The 21,443-nt window shown below is 41.9% G+C and overlaps 1 protein-coding gene across 1 annotated transcript in view; it reads right to left on the bottom strand.

Moving 5' to 3' along the window:
• Positions 1–89: 89 nt before the first annotated feature.
• cfap46 (cilia and flagella associated protein 46) overlaps positions 90–21,443 on the bottom strand; it is a gene marked incomplete at both ends in the record, with an annotated part of 44,373 nt that continues 23,019 nt past the window's right edge. Inside the window, 43 exons of the mRNA XM_079473412.1 lie at positions 90–193; positions 1,020–1,172; positions 1,667–1,874; positions 1,930–2,264; positions 2,914–2,978; positions 3,129–3,232; positions 3,306–3,430; positions 3,522–3,598; positions 3,739–3,836; positions 3,978–4,076; positions 4,210–4,389; positions 4,728–4,814; positions 5,004–5,192; positions 5,396–5,593; positions 6,669–6,804; positions 7,062–7,244; positions 7,587–7,693; positions 7,752–7,808; positions 7,959–8,159; positions 8,384–8,527; positions 8,648–8,717; positions 8,794–8,892; positions 8,979–9,127; positions 9,377–9,538; positions 9,623–9,745; positions 9,819–10,024; positions 10,096–10,243; positions 11,109–11,292; positions 11,709–11,784; positions 12,326–12,395; positions 12,471–12,636; positions 12,743–12,874; positions 13,181–13,350; positions 13,471–13,581; positions 13,669–13,812; positions 14,392–14,611; positions 14,698–14,910; positions 14,993–15,105; positions 17,048–17,145; positions 17,693–17,808; positions 17,966–18,086; positions 18,419–18,533; positions 20,016–20,244. Of these exons, the coding sequence (XP_079329538.1) occupies positions 90–193; positions 1,020–1,172; positions 1,667–1,874; positions 1,930–2,264; positions 2,914–2,978; positions 3,129–3,232; positions 3,306–3,430; positions 3,522–3,598; positions 3,739–3,836; positions 3,978–4,076; positions 4,210–4,389; positions 4,728–4,814; positions 5,004–5,192; positions 5,396–5,593; positions 6,669–6,804; positions 7,062–7,244; positions 7,587–7,693; positions 7,752–7,808; positions 7,959–8,159; positions 8,384–8,527; positions 8,648–8,717; positions 8,794–8,892; positions 8,979–9,127; positions 9,377–9,538; positions 9,623–9,745; positions 9,819–10,024; positions 10,096–10,243; positions 11,109–11,292; positions 11,709–11,784; positions 12,326–12,395; positions 12,471–12,636; positions 12,743–12,874; positions 13,181–13,350; positions 13,471–13,581; positions 13,669–13,812; positions 14,392–14,611; positions 14,698–14,910; positions 14,993–15,105; positions 17,048–17,145; positions 17,693–17,808; positions 17,966–18,086; positions 18,419–18,533; positions 20,016–20,244 (6,085 nt within the window). The remainder of the gene's footprint in view (positions 194–1,019; positions 1,173–1,666; positions 1,875–1,929; positions 2,265–2,913; positions 2,979–3,128; positions 3,233–3,305; positions 3,431–3,521; positions 3,599–3,738; positions 3,837–3,977; positions 4,077–4,209; positions 4,390–4,727; positions 4,815–5,003; positions 5,193–5,395; positions 5,594–6,668; positions 6,805–7,061; positions 7,245–7,586; positions 7,694–7,751; positions 7,809–7,958; positions 8,160–8,383; positions 8,528–8,647; positions 8,718–8,793; positions 8,893–8,978; positions 9,128–9,376; positions 9,539–9,622; positions 9,746–9,818; positions 10,025–10,095; positions 10,244–11,108; positions 11,293–11,708; positions 11,785–12,325; positions 12,396–12,470; positions 12,637–12,742; positions 12,875–13,180; positions 13,351–13,470; positions 13,582–13,668; positions 13,813–14,391; positions 14,612–14,697; positions 14,911–14,992; positions 15,106–17,047; positions 17,146–17,692; positions 17,809–17,965; positions 18,087–18,418; positions 18,534–20,015; positions 20,245–21,443) is intronic.

The raw sequence follows: 21,443 nt of genomic DNA, 5'->3' as shown, positions 1-21,443 counted from the left end.
ACTGTATATTTTCAGATTTGTAATAAAGCAAACTATCGTACAGTAAATTAATTTCCAACTTTATGTGACTTCTTATGATGCCTAGAACATCAGAGTCCATACTGATAAAAACTGACCATCAACACGGGTTCAGTTTCATGAGAATGACCCACATTCACTTCATGATGTTTCTCAGCGGAGGACAGACGTCTGTCTAAATGACGAATGAAATGAAAACCAAGTGGTTTCAATCAACTCGCCCGCACACACTACAGCCGTCTCTGAGGATCTTATCTCCTCTATGACCTTCTGTCTCTCGACCCATTTCTCAAATCACTGCCCTACTCTCAACACATACTCACATCATCTGACCTAAATCAGTTTGTGTGAATATTCTCACTCGGATCTTTAGACATTAGAGATGTTTATATCCTGTGTTGACTATTGTGTCATTACAAACGACAACATTCAGTTTAAATACTAGTTTGTTTGTCATTTAGTACAGAACACATTGAGCACTTCCCCACCGCTGTACAAACCCGCGTTGTGCTCTCAATAATCCCCGAACAGCCCTCCAGAGGTATGAGCCCAGGAAAAACACATAAGCTTTTAATTTGCCAATTTACATGCAAGAGTCAAACGCGAGTCCCCAGAATGAATGAATCGCACAAATAAAAATGTAAATGTAAAGAGATTATATTACCGGCTGCTAATCCTGACAGAACGTTTCTTATTAGATCAATTTCATTAGCATGATTTATATTAGAGAGGATGAGAAAAAATGTGCTCGAGTAAAAACCGATTAACACGGATGACACCGAAATACCTCAAGGTGTCCTCAAGATTTTCTTCACCTGAAGCCTGTTCTCTCTTTACTTCAGACGTGACACATTTACACACACTACATGTGTTCATTATAACAACAGTTTAACAAAGTCGTTTGTTTTTAACCCGGGTGTCATATTTTGGGGTTTGTTTCAGATACAGAAAGCTTTAACAGGAGGTTATTTGACTACCAGGTCATCAGAAGAAACTCTTACCTGCTTCATCTGACTGCAGACGCGCATGAAGAACCTGCAGAGAGAAATCACGAGACACCGAGACGATACCATCAGACTGTAAAACCTCCAGAGCTTCCAACGGCAGATCCAACAACATCCGGTCGGCTAAAATCACCACACACTCGCCCACATCTGCACACAACACACACATTCAAGTGTTTTATCTACACAATGTGGGATGTGTGACAGAATCACAGATGCATTATGGGTGATGCAGCGTGGCGCCAGACCTCAAACATAACTGAAGATGTTTACACAGGAAGCAGAGTCAAAGTTTGCTTTATTGTTGTCAATTCTGTCACATGAACATATACATGTAGAGGATTGAAATCGTGTTACCCATGATTCATAGAAATAACACAAACACGTTGACACACTGCATTTTCATCTGACAGATGCTGTCTGCTCATCTGCTCTACATCTCTGAGACGTCAGATGTCATATAGACCACGAGTGCAAACACACCCTCATGCATTTATGCTCCGTGAGCACACGGTCAAAGCCTCTGCACGTCGACTGCGTTTTTGCACTTGGAGCAGAAATTATATTCTGGTGAGGCGGTGTTTACGCTTAAATCACGCGTGTGAGTTTTGGGACTGAATAAACGCGATAAGAAGGCTCTTGACAGTGCCTCTGTAAGAGGACAGGGGCTCCGGCTCTTCTCAGTTTGCGGAGGAAGCGCTGCTGTGCTTTTTTGGCCAGTGCTGCGGTGTTGTTAGTCCAAGAGAGATCCTCAAGAACTTGATGCTGCTCACTCCCTCCAGTCGCACCATTGACCGTCAGAGGAGCATGCTGGGTGTGAACTCTCCTGAAGTCAACAACAATCTCCTTCGTCTTCTCCACATTCAGAGAGAGATTGTTGTCACTGCACCACCTGGCCAATGGTCACCTCATCTCTGTTGACAATGAGACCCACCACAGGGCTATTCTCCTGGAGTGCTGCTCTTAGCCGCTGGCTAGTTTGGCCCTGGCTTTCTTCAGCTCTGAAGGCGGCGTGGTGAGCCTTAAGGAGACTACAGACCTCCCCTGCCATCCACGGCTTCTGGTTGGCCCGCACAGTGATGGTCTTTGTGACCGTTACATCATGAACGCACTTGTTGATGTAGGCAGTGACAGTCTCTGTGGTGTAATTGTGTGTGGCAGTCTGTTTAAACATATTCCAGTCAGTGGTCTTGAAGCACCTCTGAAGACCCTTCTGAGGGTTTGGTGACTTTAACGAGTGGTCTGTGAGCAGGCATTAGCATGACAGTGATGTGTCTGATGGGGATCCTCTTTGGGTGGTGTCCAGAGTGTTGTTTCCCCGTGTTGGAAATTCTATGGCTGTGTCCGAAATGACAGTACATACTGAATTTATATAAAACACTACATTATATAGTATGAGTGGGAGTAGTGTGAATACATTTGGGACAAACTGTATCCACCATGTTTTATGGTCATGTGACCCGTATGCTCTTTGACCTATGAAGTATTAACAACAACCTACACGTGACGAGAAATTCCTTTATTGGCACTTACACTTACAAACGGACGTCCGCCTTAAAGTTTTCCGCTACATTTATTTCACTACGTGGCATCATGGGATAGAAAAGTGTCCATCCAATCCACACTCATGAATGTTGGTGGAAGTGGTAGATGGGTATTTCCCGCCTACTGTTTTTTGCATACTGAGGTATCGGACATACTATTCATGACTCTCATACTCATTTTGTATAGACTACTATAGAGTATGGAAGTAGGTGATTTGGGACGCAGGATATGTTTTTGGGAACACACTCTTTAGGTCTAATAAACTCATGAACAGCAGTGCGAGGATCATTAAAGGATCAATACTACTGACACTCGTGTGTGTGTGTGTGTGTGTGTGTGTGTGTACCGGGCTGAGGTTTATCAGGAGCACTGCGGTCGGATGCAGCGGTGGAGACAGATGAAGAGCACACACTGTGATAAGAGAAGAGCAGAGGAAATGAGACACAAGTACACACACACTTCACTTATAAACACACACACGCTCACAGGAAACATCAGCAATTGTGCACGGTGTGTGTGTGTCTAAACGGTGTGTGTGTGTTCGTGAGTGTTCGTGTATACCTAAAGCATGAGAAGTCAAACTGTGAAAGAAGAGGCTGCAGATAGTCCTCCGTCTCCTGTACCAGTGACCTGAACACAACATCCACATCTGCATCTGCATGTTCCTTCAGAGAGAGAGAGATTTGTGATTCTCTACTGTGTTCAGGTACAGTAAAGTACAGAAGAGATGTGTCATACCGTCTGTGTGCAGTTGGAGTGCATCTGCGCAGTCAGCTGTCTGAATTCCTGCAGGTGTTTGTGGAGCTGCAGAAGATCTGAGCGATGAACTGAGACCTTCACCACCTTAGAGCACATCAGACCACCTACATACACACAAACATTGTCATCTCATTTCTCTGTAGATATTGTGTATGTGAAGTTACAAAGAGTTCTAGATGTTGATGATGATGTTACCTGTGGAGTTGACACTCTTTCCTCTATGAGTCTCTGTGCTTTTCATCTTCTCATAGAATCCACCATACAACACACATCTACATAAACACACACACACACACACAAGTTACATACAAACACTCTGTGATCTGAGATCTGGTCCACAACAACAGCAATGGCGTCCCTTGAGATATAAAAGCAAACATCAGACAAGATTACAGAAGAGATCCGCACTGACCCGTCCTGTGAGTGCTGGAGCAGCAGGATCTTCATGTTTGGAGGCATTTCTCCCAGAATGCTCATGTGCTTTGGGTTAATGGTCAGATGACTGAACACCTGAGAACACAAAAACACAGGAGCATCAGAACATCATCAATAATAATGTCATCAGACACATTCTGACTGTCTGACGGACACATGAAATCTGTATTCTGATGTCATTCTGTTCATTATAATTTGACAGATGCAGTACAGTACCTGAGAGAGACCCGCACGCTCTCGTCTCACATTCATCCTCAGATCAGACTCACTGACATCAGGACAGACAGATGACATCTCGGCACAGCACAAACTGCTCTGAGATCAGAGACAAACACCTTCATTATTAACATTACACGCACACGCGTGCGCATACACACCTGCAGTCAGCAACTGATCATATATTTTCATGGCCTGTGATGTTTTATTTACAGTCTGATGTTGGATGTACCTGAAGCAGCGTGAGGTATTGTCCGCTGACGCTGGGCTCAAACTGACCGTGACACTCCAGCAGATCACAACACACCGCAGGAATCAAGTGTGTGACACTGAACTGCAAACTCAAACTCACAGACTGAAGCAGAGTCTCACTCGCCTGACACAACAGATGCTGAGCACACCTCCTGGCCTTCTATCACACAAACACGCATGCATGCACACGCACACACCATCGACGCACACACACACACACGCACGCACACACAAACACAAGCACATGCACACACACAAGCAAGCACATGCACACACACACACAAGCACATGCACACACACGAACACAAATAAGCGGACGCACAAGCACGTACGCACACACACACACACACACACACAGACATGGTCAAACGCTTTTATTGGTGTGTGTGTTTCTGTTCTAAACTACTCAACAATTCTGTGAACAGTCTTCAACAAAAATAACATTGTATAGTAAGTATAGTTCATAATGTCATTGTGTGTGTGTGTGTGTGTGTGTACCTGCAGTTGTGTAGTGCGTGTCTGTTGGGTGTCTCTCAGGTTTGTTGTGTGTTCATAGTCGTGGTCTCTCTCTCTCGTGTGATTCTCCTGTGTAGAGAGGAGTGAATCAATGACTCTTTCCAGAAACACTGCTGCTGTGACACAGTTTAAAGAGCAGCCGACAGACAGAACATCCATCATCATGTCATCTGAGTGTTATTGAAGTGTACAGTAATCATAATCATTATTCTATGACTGACATGAAGCATTCAAATGAACATTTGGTGTGTGCCGTACCGTGATCGGCTCGACCCACAATGCTGAAGTGTACAGCGGGTCTCGCTGCTGAGCTAAAAACCTCAGACACTTTCCCATCATGCCGAGCGTTCGAGCTTTGGTCTCTGAACAGTCCAGAGAGAGAGAATTAACAGCAGTCAGGTGAGTCAGAATCACCTGACCCAGACTCTGTCCAACACAACCCCACTCCTGAGGAGAGAGAGAGACAAAACGACACACAATCACACACACACACACAAACATGAAAGGAATAGTTCATCCCAAATAAACGACTTTTCATAGTAGGAATATAAATGACTGTGGTCAAGTAAATGGGGACCATGTTTGGGTGAACTATTCCTTGAAGAGAGAGAGAACTGTCCACAGGGGTCAGTGTGTGTGTGTGGTCTGACCCTCTGATGTGGAGTGAGATCTGAGGTGCTCCTCATGAACTCCTCGACGGCTCTCTCCTCTGATGTCATCATGTCTCGAGCGATGGCTCTTCTCTTCTCATCCGCACACTGAATGTCCAACATCATCAGACCAAGATCAGCGAGAGCCAGCCTCAGACGAACACACACGCGCACAGACGAGAGATTACACCAGCCTGACTGTAACACACACATTTACATTGATGCATTTGACTTATATTGTATTATACTATACATCTGGTGTTCGCCCAAAAGCCCCCCCTTCCTCACGCTCAAAATATATACCCAAAAACATACAGCGCATTCAATGTAAACATTGAGATATAATAAGAAATACATTTGTTTCTTTTGTATTAAAAGGTATTGCAATGTTCATTTTAAATTACTGGTCATCTTGAGGCCCCCTTGGAAGTCAGCTAGAGCCCCCTGTTGAGAACAACTGTAGTCACCAGCACATCTGAGAGGTCCGTGTGTGTTTCATTTCTTCAGACTACACTACCTGCTTCTCAAAATAGATCACTCAATCAGTTTGTATTGTTCATCATTTGTGTTCACTGAATGTAAAACAAAACAGCACAAATATGTGTTGTCATCTGGGTTAAGAATGATATTAGAGTCTGGGTTCTTATGAATTGAAACAGCACAAGAGTGTAACTGCTTTGGCATTTGTTTATCTAAACAGAAGCATGCTGTGAGCTGTGTAATGACATCATCCGTTTATACAAATGAAAATCTATAACACAGCATGAGGTGAAATGAATGAAGAGTTTGCTTTAGTCATGTGACACCCGGCTCACAATTCTCCATCAGCTAATCTCATTTCTTCCACTTCTGTTCTTTACACTTAACATGGAAATATAAATGACAAACAGATGTGATTATCAGAGGTGTGGAGGAGAGTCGGGACGTCTCAGAGATCTTTTGGTTACGCCTTCAACAACTACAGACCTCATTGAGCTGCTTGAAAACAAACATTATATAATCCAAAAAACATCCCACATGTTATATGACTTGATTTCTTCAGTTAAACACAAACATATCATGTAAAAGTTGTAATGTTTCCTCAGTTCTCTAAGTCCCTTTGGATAAAAGCTCCTAAATGTAAATGCTGTCATGTCATGTTATGACATTTGATATATTGTATATTTCACGTGAATAATGTGTCCTCACACCAATTACTGTATTCCATTAGAAATTAAATTCACGTCATGGGAAATGTTTTCAAATATGAGCGATGCTTGTTCATGTGTGATACCTGATGAGGTGGCAGAATGTTTAAGACATCAGCAATGACGTCCTCCTGAAGACACACGGCCGTCTGCATGAAGCAGAAGGAATCCAGAAGGTGGCGCTGTTTCTCTTCTTCACTCGCAGCATCAACAGCCAAGATTCTTCATGAGACGGATGACAAACACACATCAGAACTCATATGATACCAGAGAGAACACTTCTGCTAAAAATAACAAAGAAAAAGCTATTCTTCTTCCTGTTATGTACAAAATAGACATTATAATGATAAGTTGTTGATATTTGATGTCAGTTTAAGCTGCATTGTTTTATACAGTAACAGTGATCATTTGTTGGATGTTGTGATGATGTCATGAAGCTCATGATAATGGCATGGACGATCTGTGTTTGGGTGAGTTACCGGAGTGTGTTGGCGTGTTCTAGCGTGGCGTCTGCGGCGTGTGTCCTGTAGCCCAGCTGCAGTAATTCAGCAGCAGCGTGTTTGAGCGTCACACAGATGCATGTTAACATCTCCACACACGAATCACTCAGTGAGGACACGCGGCCATCAGCACACAGCAACTGACGTCGCACAACCGCACCCCTACACACACACAGAGAGATGAACACACACACACACAGAGTTGAACACACACACACACACACACACACACTCATAGAGATAAACACACACACACACACAGAGTTGAACACACACACACACACACTCATAGAGATAAACACACACATAGAGATGAACACACACACTCATACACAAACATGGAGAAGAACACACAATAACACACGCACATACACACACGCGCACACACACGCACACGCACACACACACGCACACGCACACACATATAGAGACAGACAGACAGACAGACAGACAGACAGACGGCAGTCTCTATCAGATGTGATTATTGAATGAAGTAGACTGCACCTGATCTCAAGTGATGCGATGTAGAAACGCAGAACTCCGGCTCGGTTCTGTCTCTGTTCCATCACTGATCTGAAGCTTCTGCACGCCTGAGCTGTAATCTCACACACCTGAAAACAAAGCCACAAACACTTCATCAATCAATATTAGGGTAACATGAACTCTTACTGTATCATCCGTCTGCGTGATGTCTGACACAAACAACCGTAAAGATTCATCCACACACTGACAGGATTGAAAACCCATGCAAGTCATGTTATACTGACTTTTACTTTAAAACCTATGTCACGTTTCTATACGATTGATTTGTTTCAGCGCTGTATGTTATATTTCACTTTAAATATCCTGTAAATAATCTTTTTCAATCATCTGAACCTGATGATGTGCGTCTCGTCTTCTCCGTTCAGCTACAGCTGTCAGCAGCGTCTGAATCAGCGAGTACCAGAAGTTTTCATCTCCATCAAACTCCAGCGCCTGCTTCATCAGATCAACTGCATCACTGTATCTCTGCTCCTGATTGGCCAGAACAGCCAGAAGATGGAAGCTCTTAGCCAATGACATCTGGTCACCCAGTTCCTAAAACAGAAAAACAATAATGACCTGAATCATCTGCACAGAGGTCAAGATCTCAAACTGCTCTAGAAAGACATTTCCCTTCAGAGTCTCTAGTCACTTTATGCATATCATATATCTTAGACCTCAGAAAAAGGTTATAAATATATTCAATATATGGGGTCAGCTATACAACTCATTACGGATATAATAAAACATACATGTGCGTGCGTGTGTTTGTGTGTGACCTCAGCTAACGTGCGAGCTCGTGTCAGCAGCGGTTTGGCAGATTCATGCAGGTTTATAGTGAGACACACTTCAGCTTTCTCCAAACACAGCTGACAGATACGGAGACGTCTTCTGAACACTTGATCACCTTCATCCACTGACGTCTGCAAGACATCAACACCTTACATTAAACATGACACTCACATTCATTTGCCAGCATGTTTTAATAATAACAGAATAATCTTGAGTATCTATAATTCTTCAGTCCTGATATAATACTGTACCTCATCTCTTATGTTGCTGTCAGACGGAGGTTGAGTTCTGTTTCTCTGACTGATGATGGATTTATGACTCCTAAAACAATATAACCTTTCACTAGACTGTGACAGGGATAATAAATGAATGTTTTAGTGATGTCAGAGACTCATACTGTGTCTGTTCATCCCCAGGAACGTGTGTGAAACACAGAAGATCTTCACAGTATGGAGATAAAGAGCGAAGGCCCAACTCATCACAGTTCTTTAGGATCCTGACAGACGACAGATTATACATCAATATAAAGTGTTGTTGTACATGAGAAGACACATGCTGAGGGGATCCGTGATGTGATGTTACCTGAGACGATACACATGAGAGTGACTCTCACTCTGTGTGAGGTCATGAGCGATGACCTCTGCCAAATGAAGAGGACCAAAGGTCAAAGGGGTCAAACAGAGCGACTCCAACTCGCTAACCAACACATCTAAATAAAACAGAGTGCGATTCTGAAACACAACACAACGTTACTGTACATGTGCAGAGAAACTAAACAACACATGAAAAAGACACTTCAAGGCATTTTTCTTTTTGTTGAACTTTGTTAAATCGAGTGTAACTGAAGAAGAACAGAAAAACTGCAAGCACACATTATCCTTATCATTACACATTGCACCATCTTTTACATCCTCATGTTTTCACACAAGCGTGTGGTGTGCGTGAGGTCCCTTCATGCCCTCTAGTGGAGATCTACTGACCTGCATGCAGATGCTGCTGGTGTTGATGGTGTACGGGCTGCTGTCACAACAGAAAGCCTGTCGAATCTCCTCCGGACACTCAAACTTAGCCCACTGCTCGGGGCTGATGGGAAGACAGGTGTCTGGAGCTTTATCTCCTGACTTCTCCTCCACAGGAGACGACTGAACGTATAATCAATCATATAATGAACGTCAGAGATGAACGAGATACAAACATCACATACACTGCATACTGCTGTCTCTCACCTGCTTCAGCTTCTTCTCATCCGGTCGCTCTTTATCTTTCCTGGAGGAGATCCCAGGCTGACCGGCAACTGAACGATTCCTCGACATGTCCTTCATCACTTCCTGTGCCGTTGATATGGATACCTGCATTTAACAACCACACAGGTTTGCATGATTTCTGGGAAAGAGATGCAAGAGACGTATGAAGCGCAGGTACCTTCCAGATGTGAATTGTGAAGCTCCAGGCCATGAGCAGATGATGCTGGCGTTTGGGTGAAGATCTCTCCTCTGTGAGAGCCATCAGTGTGTGTGCTCTCATCAGACCCTCCAGACGTCTCACGTCAGTCAAACACAACACAGACTCCACAGCGTTTACTCTCAGACCGAGCGGACGCGTCGCAGGGACTGCTTCATCTGCATCTGCTAACAGACAAAACAAAACATCACTGCAGAAACACTGCAGATTGTTGTTTATCAGACATGAGCACACTTACCAGACATCTGTTGTAAGTCTGTGAACATCAGGATGTCTATGGCCCAGTCGATCTGAAGACGAGCGTCAGTCACATGACACTGTGTGAAATACAACCACTCGCCAAACTCCAGGAGAAACTCCACCTTCTGCCACTGACCGCTACAATCCTGACACACACAGTTTTATCTTCATTTAACTTAAAAAAATGAGCATTCATCCACCCAGTAATACTAATCCAAAATCAGATCGTCACACTCCACTGAAATGTACAATTGTATATCATCAGCATACTAGGTGTGACGCCGAATAGTCGAAGATTTGATGGGAGGAGCCTGATTCGACTACCAATCTCACAGTGGAATCTTTGAAGAGGTGTTAGCAATGGGGATTATGCCATTTTGGTTATATGGGCAGTGAAGTAACAGACGGGCACACACTGCGCCGCCAAAAATATTATTTATTATATTACACACGACTATAGCATACAAATGATAATTCATTCCATACTCCTTAATTATACAACCCAATGAAATAAAACTGGCCCAAGAATTGATCCTTGAGGGACACCATACAATATTTCACGAGTATCATTTACAATCCTTAATAATGCTACTCAGTATTATGACCTTGTCTAAAATCTGATATGACTCTCGAATATTATAATCATCTCAGAATTGATTAAGATATGTCGTAATACAACTTTTTCTAAAATTGGTCTATAAATCTCTAAGAGAGAGATCAGTCTGGGTTTCTGTTCTTTAAAAGTGGCTTCACAACAGCACATTTAAAAGCATTAGGAAAAACACCTGTCTGCAACGAACAGTTGTTTATGTCAAAACATATCAATGTCAATAAGGCCGTGTGATACCCTTTTAAAAAATTGCGTTGGTATCGGGTCAAGACGCCAAGAAGAGGAATTGAACTGAGATGCAAAAGACTCTTTAGTAACTGTACTGAGCGGCTTGATTTATTACTAAAGAATGTGGCAAAATCTTCACACATAATGACATAATGTTTTAGCTAGTGTGTTACTTGTAGTGTTGTGATGGCGTTCTGATAGCAGGTCAGCCGCTGGTTGTTGTCTTGAGCACAGTGAGCGACACGCCGCCACATACGAGAACAGATGATGTCACCTTCATCACAGATCTGCTTCATATCAAACACAACACTCTCTCCCAGCCGAGCTTTAACCAGAGCACGCTGCTTAAACACAACACTACACACACACACACACACACACACACAACACACAACACTAACATCTGATGTCTGACACAATAACAACATCATTCACTTTATCATCGGATGAAATACAGCAGTGAATCTAATCATTCAAATACAGAAGCTCAAATCTAATTAGTTTTGGTTGTTTTTGGCTCATGGTAGTTTGAATGAAGCACACACTTCTCTACATCTCTTCACTTCATTACACATGAACTCATTCTTATTATTGACAAATAATTGTTTGTTTCAAGAATTACATTAAAGAATTAAAAACCAAATGATAAACTGATTATTGCTATAACAAAAGTACTTTGTCTAATAAACAAACGCATGAGCATCAGCATCATCATATCAGTGTGTGTGTACCACCCGTGACCCATGATGCATTGCAGATATTTGAGTGCTCACAGTCGATGTGTGGAGGGTGGGATCACTCTGACAGCCTCATCTAACAGCTGCAGACCTCTCCTCCATTCACCAGAGTCTGAATAAACACAGAGAAGAGCGCTGTACAGACACACCATCAACTTCACACCATCACCATCACCTGCATCTACAGACACAGAGAGAGAGAGAGAGAGAGAGAGAGAGATAGTTACTGTTGTGTGTGGCTCATTTCCTCTCAATACACAAACATTAAATGTTGACGTAAAATGCAAAAGTAATAAATCTTTTATAATGAGCAATATATCATAAAAATACGCTTTAATCTCAGTTTAAAGTGTTTATATGTGTATATATCTACAGACTGTTATATCTGAACGTGTGGTTTGATGCGTTGCAGGTTTATTCCAGCAGGTGGCTGTGTTGTTCAGATATCAGCTTAAGGTTTCTCAGGTTCAACAGGAATTTAAAATAAAAAGATAAAAACCCAAAGAGCTAACATTCTATCTTTTTAAATCCTTATTCATTAAAGCAAACTGTGGATGAAAACTGTGTCAAAGACACTTCATGTGTTTGTATTTGAGTCTGAAGACTTTAAGAAATCAAGATTTTGAAATGTTCTGTTATAACAATATGGTCACTTCTGGTGGAGTCTGGTGCGTCCACGACAGCTCCGGCTCCTTTCACTTCTGACGCTCTTTTATTTCTCACCTAAACACAAAAACAAGAATATAATGTCACGAGATTGAAGTGAATGAATAAGAGTCAGTAATGTGAGAGTCTTACAGTCATGTGTTTGTTTTGTGTGTCGTTGATGGCCTGTAGAATGACCTCCAGAGGTTTCCTCAGCTGTCGTCTGTCCCGTCTCGTGTTCAGTCGAGACAGACAGGAGTTCCAGTAGTGACCCGCTGCTGTCACACACAGAGACCAGCTGCCCGCCCGCTCCGCATATCTACAACAAAACCACACAACACGCAAACATCAGCACACTGAGACACAGAGAGCGCTCTTGAAATGATGATGATGACGATGATGACGATGATGATGTGTGTTCTGACCTGACGCTGGACTCGAGCATCTCCAGAGCCTCCGCATATCTGCTGGAATCAGCACTGACCTCATCAATCAAACTCTGACCTCTGACACATGCAGCGCTGCACAACATCTCCTGAACACAACGTCTCTCCAACCTACACACACACATCACTGTCAACACACAAACTGATGAGTTTTAGAAAGACTTAAACCCTTAGGAAGTCATTGTGTTTCCTGTGTCAACATCCAGCAGGTGTCACTGTTAACACTTTTAAAGTTTATTTTGTGTAACCCATGAATCAAACCAACAATCCATAAATACTTGTACAAAATCATGACAAAACACAGAGAGGCTTTAAATGTGTTCATAATGATAACATTAAATAATTATACCGCTGTAAAATACATTTCAATAACTGTATCATCATCTTCATCATCACGTGACAGATAATGTCACTCACAGCGCATCAGTGTTCATCTTCATCCTCAGCTCCAGTTGCAGTGCATTATGGGTACAGGTCATGACCAGATCATGGTCACGTGTCTGATGAGCGAACAGGGCCAGCTGTGTCCACACATACAACTCCACGACGGAGTCAGACCACTGACAGTTCTGTGTCATCTGAACTAACTGAACAACACACAACATCCTTCACACAATTACAAACAATCAACTTGACTTTTGCACATCACACACTTTAGATGTGTTTTAGAAACTGAGAGACGTGCTCCAGTGATGAAGAGATCTTACCACAGACACGGAGGGCACTATAAACTCCATCAGTCTGCTGTTTCTCTTACACCCAATCATCTCCACACCGACCAGCACACGAGACATCGCCGTCACCGCCTCGTTTTGACTCTGACGGATCACAAACTCATTCAGATTCATCATGTCTTAGTAGTGATGCAGTGAAATGTGTCGCACGCGTTGAAACACTACACACACCTGATCACAGATATCCAGCTTGAGTCCGATCTGTTGCTGAAGCAGCCGTTTAACCGTCACCCATGTGCAGATGAGCTGCTTCCTCACCTCCATGGACACGAGTTCTGTGTTTCCGTTGGACATCAGCAGAGCGTATTCACACACCTGCACACACACACACGAGTAGTGAATGAATGACATCGTGAGTGTGCTGCTGGATGCTGATTGGTCAGTGATGTCACTCCAGCTGTTCTATAGTAAAGTTATGATGTAAAGCAGCTGTTCACTAGCTGCAAAGCATCTGTCTGTGATCTCCTACAAAGCATCACCAGTAAAAGTGGTTGTTTGGTGGATTAATTTTCACGCAACATTTTATAGTTCTTGTACAATTGTGTGGTGCTAATTATTGTGATAATATTTATTTTCATGTAGCATTAATGTTTTTGTGTATATTTAGCTCAAGTCATTTTGAGCTTATATCATTTATTATATGTCGGTATATTGAAAATAAACAAAAACTGGAAAAAAGTTTACATATTTAAACAATTATTTTCCAATTGTCACTGTCAGACAATTCTAGAAATGTGTGTAGCACAGGGAAGGTGGGATGAAGCGATGATGGGTGACTACGTCTGGAACTTCAAAAACATCAAATGTTTACTTGTGACTCATTTTTAGTAACGGTTATGTTGAGCTCAGTCTTATGCCAGATTCTTGTCATTTCTGTGTACAAGTAATAAACACCTCTAAAGCTTTCTTCAGGTCCTGTGTCACGGCCGTGTCAAACAGCGGCGAGTGTGTGGAGCTGGATTTCTCCGAGGCCTTCCCTCGTCCTTTCTTTGGCTTTTCATCTGGCAGCTGTGTGAATCCTCCTTCTCTCTCGTGCGTCTCAAGATCGGCTTGTGCTGACGTGATGACACCCTGAGCCACAGTGTCACACAACAGAACCAGAAGATCCACCTCTCTGCACGCAGACATCACATGCTTCAAACATCCCAACACTTGATTCACGTGTGATTTATTACAGTGTTTGGTTATTAAAGTGTTTACCCAGCATGCCCTGTGTGTCTGAGGAGGTCTAATAAACGTCTGTATGTGGGCAACAGAAGTCTGTGTGTTCTGGTTTTCAGCAGCCAGCGGTTGTAGTTCCACAAGTTCACAGCCGCATTAACTACCAACCAGGCCTCGCCAAGCTCCGCCCCCAGCTCCGCCCCTCGCAGGAAGTTAGCCGTGGCATAAGCCGATAAATCTTTGATCCAATCACTGAGGAGACGACATCCCATGTTATAATAAACTGAAGGGGTTTAAAGTGAGGTTTCAGTGTGTCGTGTGTTTATGTGTTCACCTGTACAGGGTCCAGAGAGCGTCGTCTTCAGGTGAGTCTTTCCCTCGTCTCTCAGGACGAACCGCACAATGGTTTAGTTCCACTCCCTCTGAGCGCAGCTTCAGTACAGTCACCTACACAAACACGTCAACATCTCACACATCACCAGAAACATCTGCACAATGAAAATGACCACACGCGTGATGTTTTTCATTCGGGCCCTAATAACGCGACTGCATCTGTCAGTGTGTGATGTTTTAATCACATCATGAACTCAAGTGATGTCTCTCTCTCTCTCTCTCTCTCTCTCTCTCTCTCCTGTGTGAGTTCATGGAGGGATCCTTGCGGTTAAAACAGCGTGAGTAACGATCAAAGCCTCCGTGAGGAACTCCCGGCCCGATCCCTTCACTTCCCCCGGACACAACGCTCATCAAACTAAAGAGACATCGTCTTTCCAAAGGAAACGCATTCATGAAGAACAAAGCAAGGCGCTGTCAAAGTGAAGATGCTCTGACAGCTTTTGTCAAGGTCACGACTCCTCTGTTGTTCTCCATCTTCAGTTCAAAGCAAATGTGCCGTCCCCGAAGACATAACAACAGAAAGGATCCCAGAGGTCCAGTGCGGTCATTAAAAACCCATCACAGCCGAGAGCAAGACATCCTCATCTTCATTATCAACCCCAAGACTATGTGTTCTATCATTATCTACTCACTCCTCTGTTGTTTTACACCTTTCATTTTATTTCCATGAAACACACAACAAAAGAGGATCTTTTCATTACAAGAACTAAAAAGTGAACACATTACTGAAGCAAAGACAAAAGTTTGGAAGTGTTGAAGTGGTCAAACCTGTGACAATCTCATGAAATGCTTCACTTCCAGTCTAAAGTCTTTAATAATAATTTGTGAATGCCGTCAGGAGATGAGCTGATGATTAATGACTTGTTTGGAACAAACCACAAGAAAGTAAATATCTCTTGACAGTAAATCAGATGAGTTATAAACAGAGAAACAATATGACAAACACTGAGAGTAAAAGAGCTGAAAGATGTCATTCGTGTCAGATTGTGAAATGTGTGATTAAAACACGAGCTTCTCAAGTCTTTCCAAAATCTTGAGTTTAAAACAAGTCTGTGGATCACGTGAAGGGGATTTTTTCTTTGTTCAGCCCCTCATAGTGCTTTTTTAAAGTACTTTTACATGAAAAGCTCTGTGCACACGGTAGTGATGAACTTTGGTTGTTGCCAGAAGTCGGGATATCAGATTCCGGTTTACTTATTCGTATTGTGAAAGGCTTTCTAAAAGGCTTCACATACCTAAACAACGACTGGAGAAAACCACATTTCTTTAACATATTACTTGCAATAAACACTTGCCTCTGTCAAAACAACAAACTCTTACTACACGGGATAAAGTGACGATCTCCCCCATAGAAGTCCATTATAAGCTTAACATGGATATCGCATCTAAACAAAACAGAGGGAAAATCACATTTCCGACCCAAATTGTACTTGCAGTAAACACTAGCTGCTGTCAATAAACAAAAAACGAGCTAATAAAATAATAATCTCTAATAAATAAATAATCTCACGTTTTCTCCATCATAAGGAAAGAGCTCAGTTTAAGGCATTGAGAAACAGAATATACAACTTTTCTGATATCATGTTGATGCTTATAACTTCATCTTATAATGGACTTCAATGGGGAGAAAAAGCAAGATTCTTCACTTTGTCTGTTGAATAAGAGTTGGTTTATTGCAATGAAAATGTGAAAGAAATGTGGTTTTCCCAGTTTGTTGTTTAAGTATGTTAAGCCTTTTAGAAAGTCCCCCATTAGTAAACCAGAAACTGATATCCTGACTTCTGACTACATCTAAAGTTCATCACTACTCCTGTGCACAGAGCGGATTAGATTTTGATGTGAAAGCAGCAGCTGCACAGCGATGTCACCGCTTGTGTTATCTCTTAAAGTAACTCACGCTCACTTCTGTGCATCTGTGCTCAAATCCTTTTATAACATGGAAGGTGAAGTGTTTGATATACAGTAAGCGTGTAGTCAGTGAAGATGATGTTGGTACCTGAGCGTTGATGAAATGAACTTCGGCCAGCAGACGTGTCAGTTCCGTCTGTGTTCTCTGATGTGATTGGTTCTGACCCGTCTCTCCTCTGACATCATCTAATAACAGACAGCAGAAAAACACAAACTCAGTCACAGCACCAATAAAACACTGCCGTCATGTTTCAAAACCTAAAAGTTTGGAGCTGAAATTTAAGCTGGACTTTTGATCGATTTACACTTTAACAATCTTTCTGGTCACAATCACTGAAACCCCGAACACTTAACAATGGATTAGTCAGTGTTGATAAAGTTCTGACAAGTGAATATGAAGAGTGAACATGATTTCTTTTTCAAAAATAATGTTTTTTATTATGTGATCATGTTTTTATTGTTAAAGCTGTATTTTTTTAAGTTATCATGGCTTAGATCAAAACAAACCAACTGCAGTTGGATTGATATTAAATGGAACGCACAATAAAAAATAGGATTTAACTCAGTCAAACTCTTCATATATTCCACACAAAGCCTCAACATGAAACCTTCAGACTCTCAACAAAACTAAAGTTAAGGAACATCTGCTTCATAAATGAATATAAAGTGAAAACAGCAGAAAGTTTTGAACAATCAGAAAAATGTGATGTTTCCTCTGATGAAGATCACTTACTGGAGTTTTTCCATCGTCCATCATCATACAGCAGACAAAAGCGACAGGCCGCACCGCACACATCATGAACTTCATATTCCCATGCCGTCTTGACCAGAAGTGCCCATAACTTCACCCTGACAAACAAATAAACTGTTGACCAGAGTGAGACCAGACATTTCAACCTGCCATCATCCTCTCAGGTCATCGTTCTGTGCGTGAAGAATACAGCACTTGAACCTCAAAGCATCTGTATGAACACATGACCTCTCTCTCTCTCTCTCTCTCACACACCTCTCTCGCTCATCTGAGTTCTGGTCAAGTCCAATCAAATGATCTTTGACCTTCTGAACGCAGGTGGTGTGATGCTGGGCTTTATCAGCAAGTCGTGTCAGGTGACCTTGAGTTTCATCATCTGCAGAAAGTGAACAAGCAAAAGTCATGTGCCTCAGGTCAGTCTGCTGTCAGCGGATTCATCATTCTAATGCTGATAAATGAAGTCAATCCATCGCTTTCATCACTCAAACAGTTATAAAATAATATTGAGGTCATCATTGGCTTCAGGCTACAGAGCAGCAGATTGTGTGTCACCATCACGCTCGGGTCAGACAGCGTGACCACAATCATTTATCAGCCAATATTAAGCACATCAATACAACAATCATTATTTCTCAGTTCTATGCTTAACAAGTCTGCCAATGATAAGAAAAGCAAGATGAGCACATTCATATTCAGAAAGCTCCTAACCTTCAGTTGTGATGTCAGCGTCCAGCACCGTTCTGAAGTCATCAGGTGCCAGAGTGATTCCAGCACTGACCAGCAGGGGGCGTCTGTCTGCCCCACGCCCTCTTACATCTTTAGCCTGTTACAGTATCAGTGTCATCTGTGTTAGACATCCACCAACTAACAGAATTGAAAGGCATCATTCAAAAAGCCTAATTCAGCCGTTTTATATTATATAGTAAATTTAATTTTGCAATCCAAATACATGCGGAGACCACTGCTAATTCTTTTTGTATTACTGGGGTGAAGGACTTTTTGTTCTCCTTATGTTGTTCCTATTGCTTGCATTTTTCACCCCATCTGTAAGTCGCTTTGGATAAAAGCGTCTGCTAAATGACTAAATTAAAATGTAAATGATTCATTCGCTAATAAAACGTGTTTAATAAAATGAACAAACAATGACAAATCGACAATTTTACTCCATTTAAAAAAAAATTTAATCCTAAGAAAGCATTTTTTAAGAAGCAATGTCTATTTTCAGAGAACGCATCTTAAAGTTGTTGTTTATTTGTGTGAGCGCCACAGTCATAAATCTAATAACATTCAGCAATGTTTATGCATAAAATTAACAAAGGCACAGTAAAAATAAACCTCATTTAAAACATGTTGGATAAAACAAAGTAAATATCATTTGAAGAGTTTGGTTCCAAAATGAGTTAACTTTGTTACAAATCCTGTTTTTTATTGTGCAGTCCAATTAAAATCAAAGTGCAGTTGGTTTGTTTTGATTTGAGCAATAATAACTGTAACAAGGAGTCAGAGACGTTTGGATCCATATGCAGTATTGTAATATAAGAAAGTTCAAACAGGCAGAGATCGCTGATTGATTTTTCCTAATTCTCTTGCCTTTCCTTCTTTATAATAAAAAAACACTTACTAACCTCACCATTCTTATCTTTGTATACTGTACTGGGCGTTAATGGACTAGTTTGATGCACTTATGTATTTTGTTGCCTATGTTGTTTTAATTGCTTCCAATGTTTCCTCATCTGTAAGTGGCTTTGGATAAAAGCGTCTGCTAAATGACTAAATGTAAATGTAAATGCAGATCAGAGAACAGCGTCAGGTATGTCAGGGTATATCCAAAATCAGAAACGGGGCAGGCAGGCAGCAGAGAATCAAAGTCAATATCAAAAATCCAAAATAATACACAGACGGCACAAACACAGGGACCGCTCGGCACATATCAGACAGGCTAAACAAGACTTCGCCATCATTGAGAGTCCAAACACAGTATATATAGGGGAGTGGTAATGGGGAACACCTGGTGGTGGTTAGCATGGGATTATGGGAAATGGAGTTGGAAGTGGGAATGGACACAAAGGCCAGAGTCCTGAGTGGAGTGCCCTCTACTGGAGTTCATGGGCACTCCAGCTGACGATCGTGACAATAACAAAAATACAGTTAACTAACACAATAAACACAAGATTTTTGAAAAGATTCATTTTGGAACCAAACTCCTCATTTGTTTATGGCATGTTTAGATATTTTTCTTAAAAACACTAAGAAAGAGAAAGATTTATTTACAGACATTCAGTCATTTATTGAAAGAGAGAGAGACCTGCTGTATGAGCCGTGCGGTGCGTTCCTCCGGCCGTTGAGGTGAGCTGTGGAGACATGAGCGCAGCTGCAGCAGATGTAAAGAGAACGACAGATGATGAGACTGATGTCCTCTGTGATCCAGCTGCAGAGCTCTCTTCACATGTTTCATGGAAGCTTCCAATCTGTCATCATCCTCCTCTATAGCAGCCAACACGGCATGAACATCACATAACACATCTAACAGCATACTGCAGATAAAAACACACACAAAAAACACTCCTCATTTACTCCAACTCCTGTTACATCTAAAACTCAAGAACAAACTCTGTTGAGCACCATAAATATAAAATCAGCAGAACCAAACTAGTGTTCTATTAAAGCAATAAGCCCCAAGAAGCCGTGGGTTACAGTGCATTTTATAACAGCTAAGGGGCGTTGTTAGGCACGACGCGAAGCGGAGTGCCTAAAACCCCCTTAGCTGTTATAAAATGCACTGTAACCCACGGCTTCGCGGGGCTTATTGCTTTTATAAAACGGTTAATCCATATGCATAGTAAAGTTTCATGAAGTAAAACACAACAAATATTATGTAATTATTTTAATAGAAATACATTCTTCCGCCAAACAAAGTAGTTCCTCAGAAACAGGTGCGGCTGCCAAGCAACACAGACGCAGCAAAGAACACAATGAATAATGTGCTTAAAGACTGTGGTGTTTATCTATTAACATTAACATGTATCTATTTTTATACATGAACAGTGTTTAAAGTCAATAAAAATACGTGTAACAAAGTTCCATAAAAGGAAGGAAGGAGACGGGAACCGGCGAACATAAACTAACTTTTAATTAATAAAATCAAACGTAAATACACATAACACAAACGTAACATTTCCGGTCCCGGTCCTCTCTACTTCCTCCCGGTTTCGGCACCACTGTAACAACGTTCCATAAAAGGAAGGAAGGAGACGGGAACCGGCGAACATAAACTAACTTTTAATTAATAAATAAACTCAAACTACCACATAAAATCCAGGCCTGTTCCTCTCTCACTGATGGTCCGATCGTTCGTCCTTTAATTAAAACTCCACAATCCCCTCCGTGATGCGAGACCGTCGCACGTACAGCTGACGCTCGTAAACACTCACGCACCGGCCTCGCATCCCGACTCTCGTCCCGCCTACATCACTACAATACCGAAAACAACTAACAGAGCACAGAGTCTGTTTATGAGTATTCACCTCATTTCTACTTTTCGATGTCTTCAATTTCTCTTTCATTAATTTCAGCGGTGTTTGTTATTGGTCTAATTTGTCCGTCATGTCAATCTCTTCACAAAATCGGACATTTTGACAATTATTTCGCTGTACGTAGCAAGAGTGGCGCAGTGATTCTAGGTAATGCGGTCAGCCGTTATAAATCGGGGTATTATATAACGGCTTAGATCTCC

Source organism: Barbatula barbatula (genome assembly GCF_947034865.1).
Source record: "Barbatula barbatula genome assembly, chromosome: 14".
NCBI lineage: Eukaryota > Metazoa > Chordata > Actinopteri > Cypriniformes > Nemacheilidae > Barbatula > Barbatula barbatula.
Note: the sequence above shows the minus strand (reverse complement) of the source record. Positions and strands in the feature narration are given on the sequence as shown.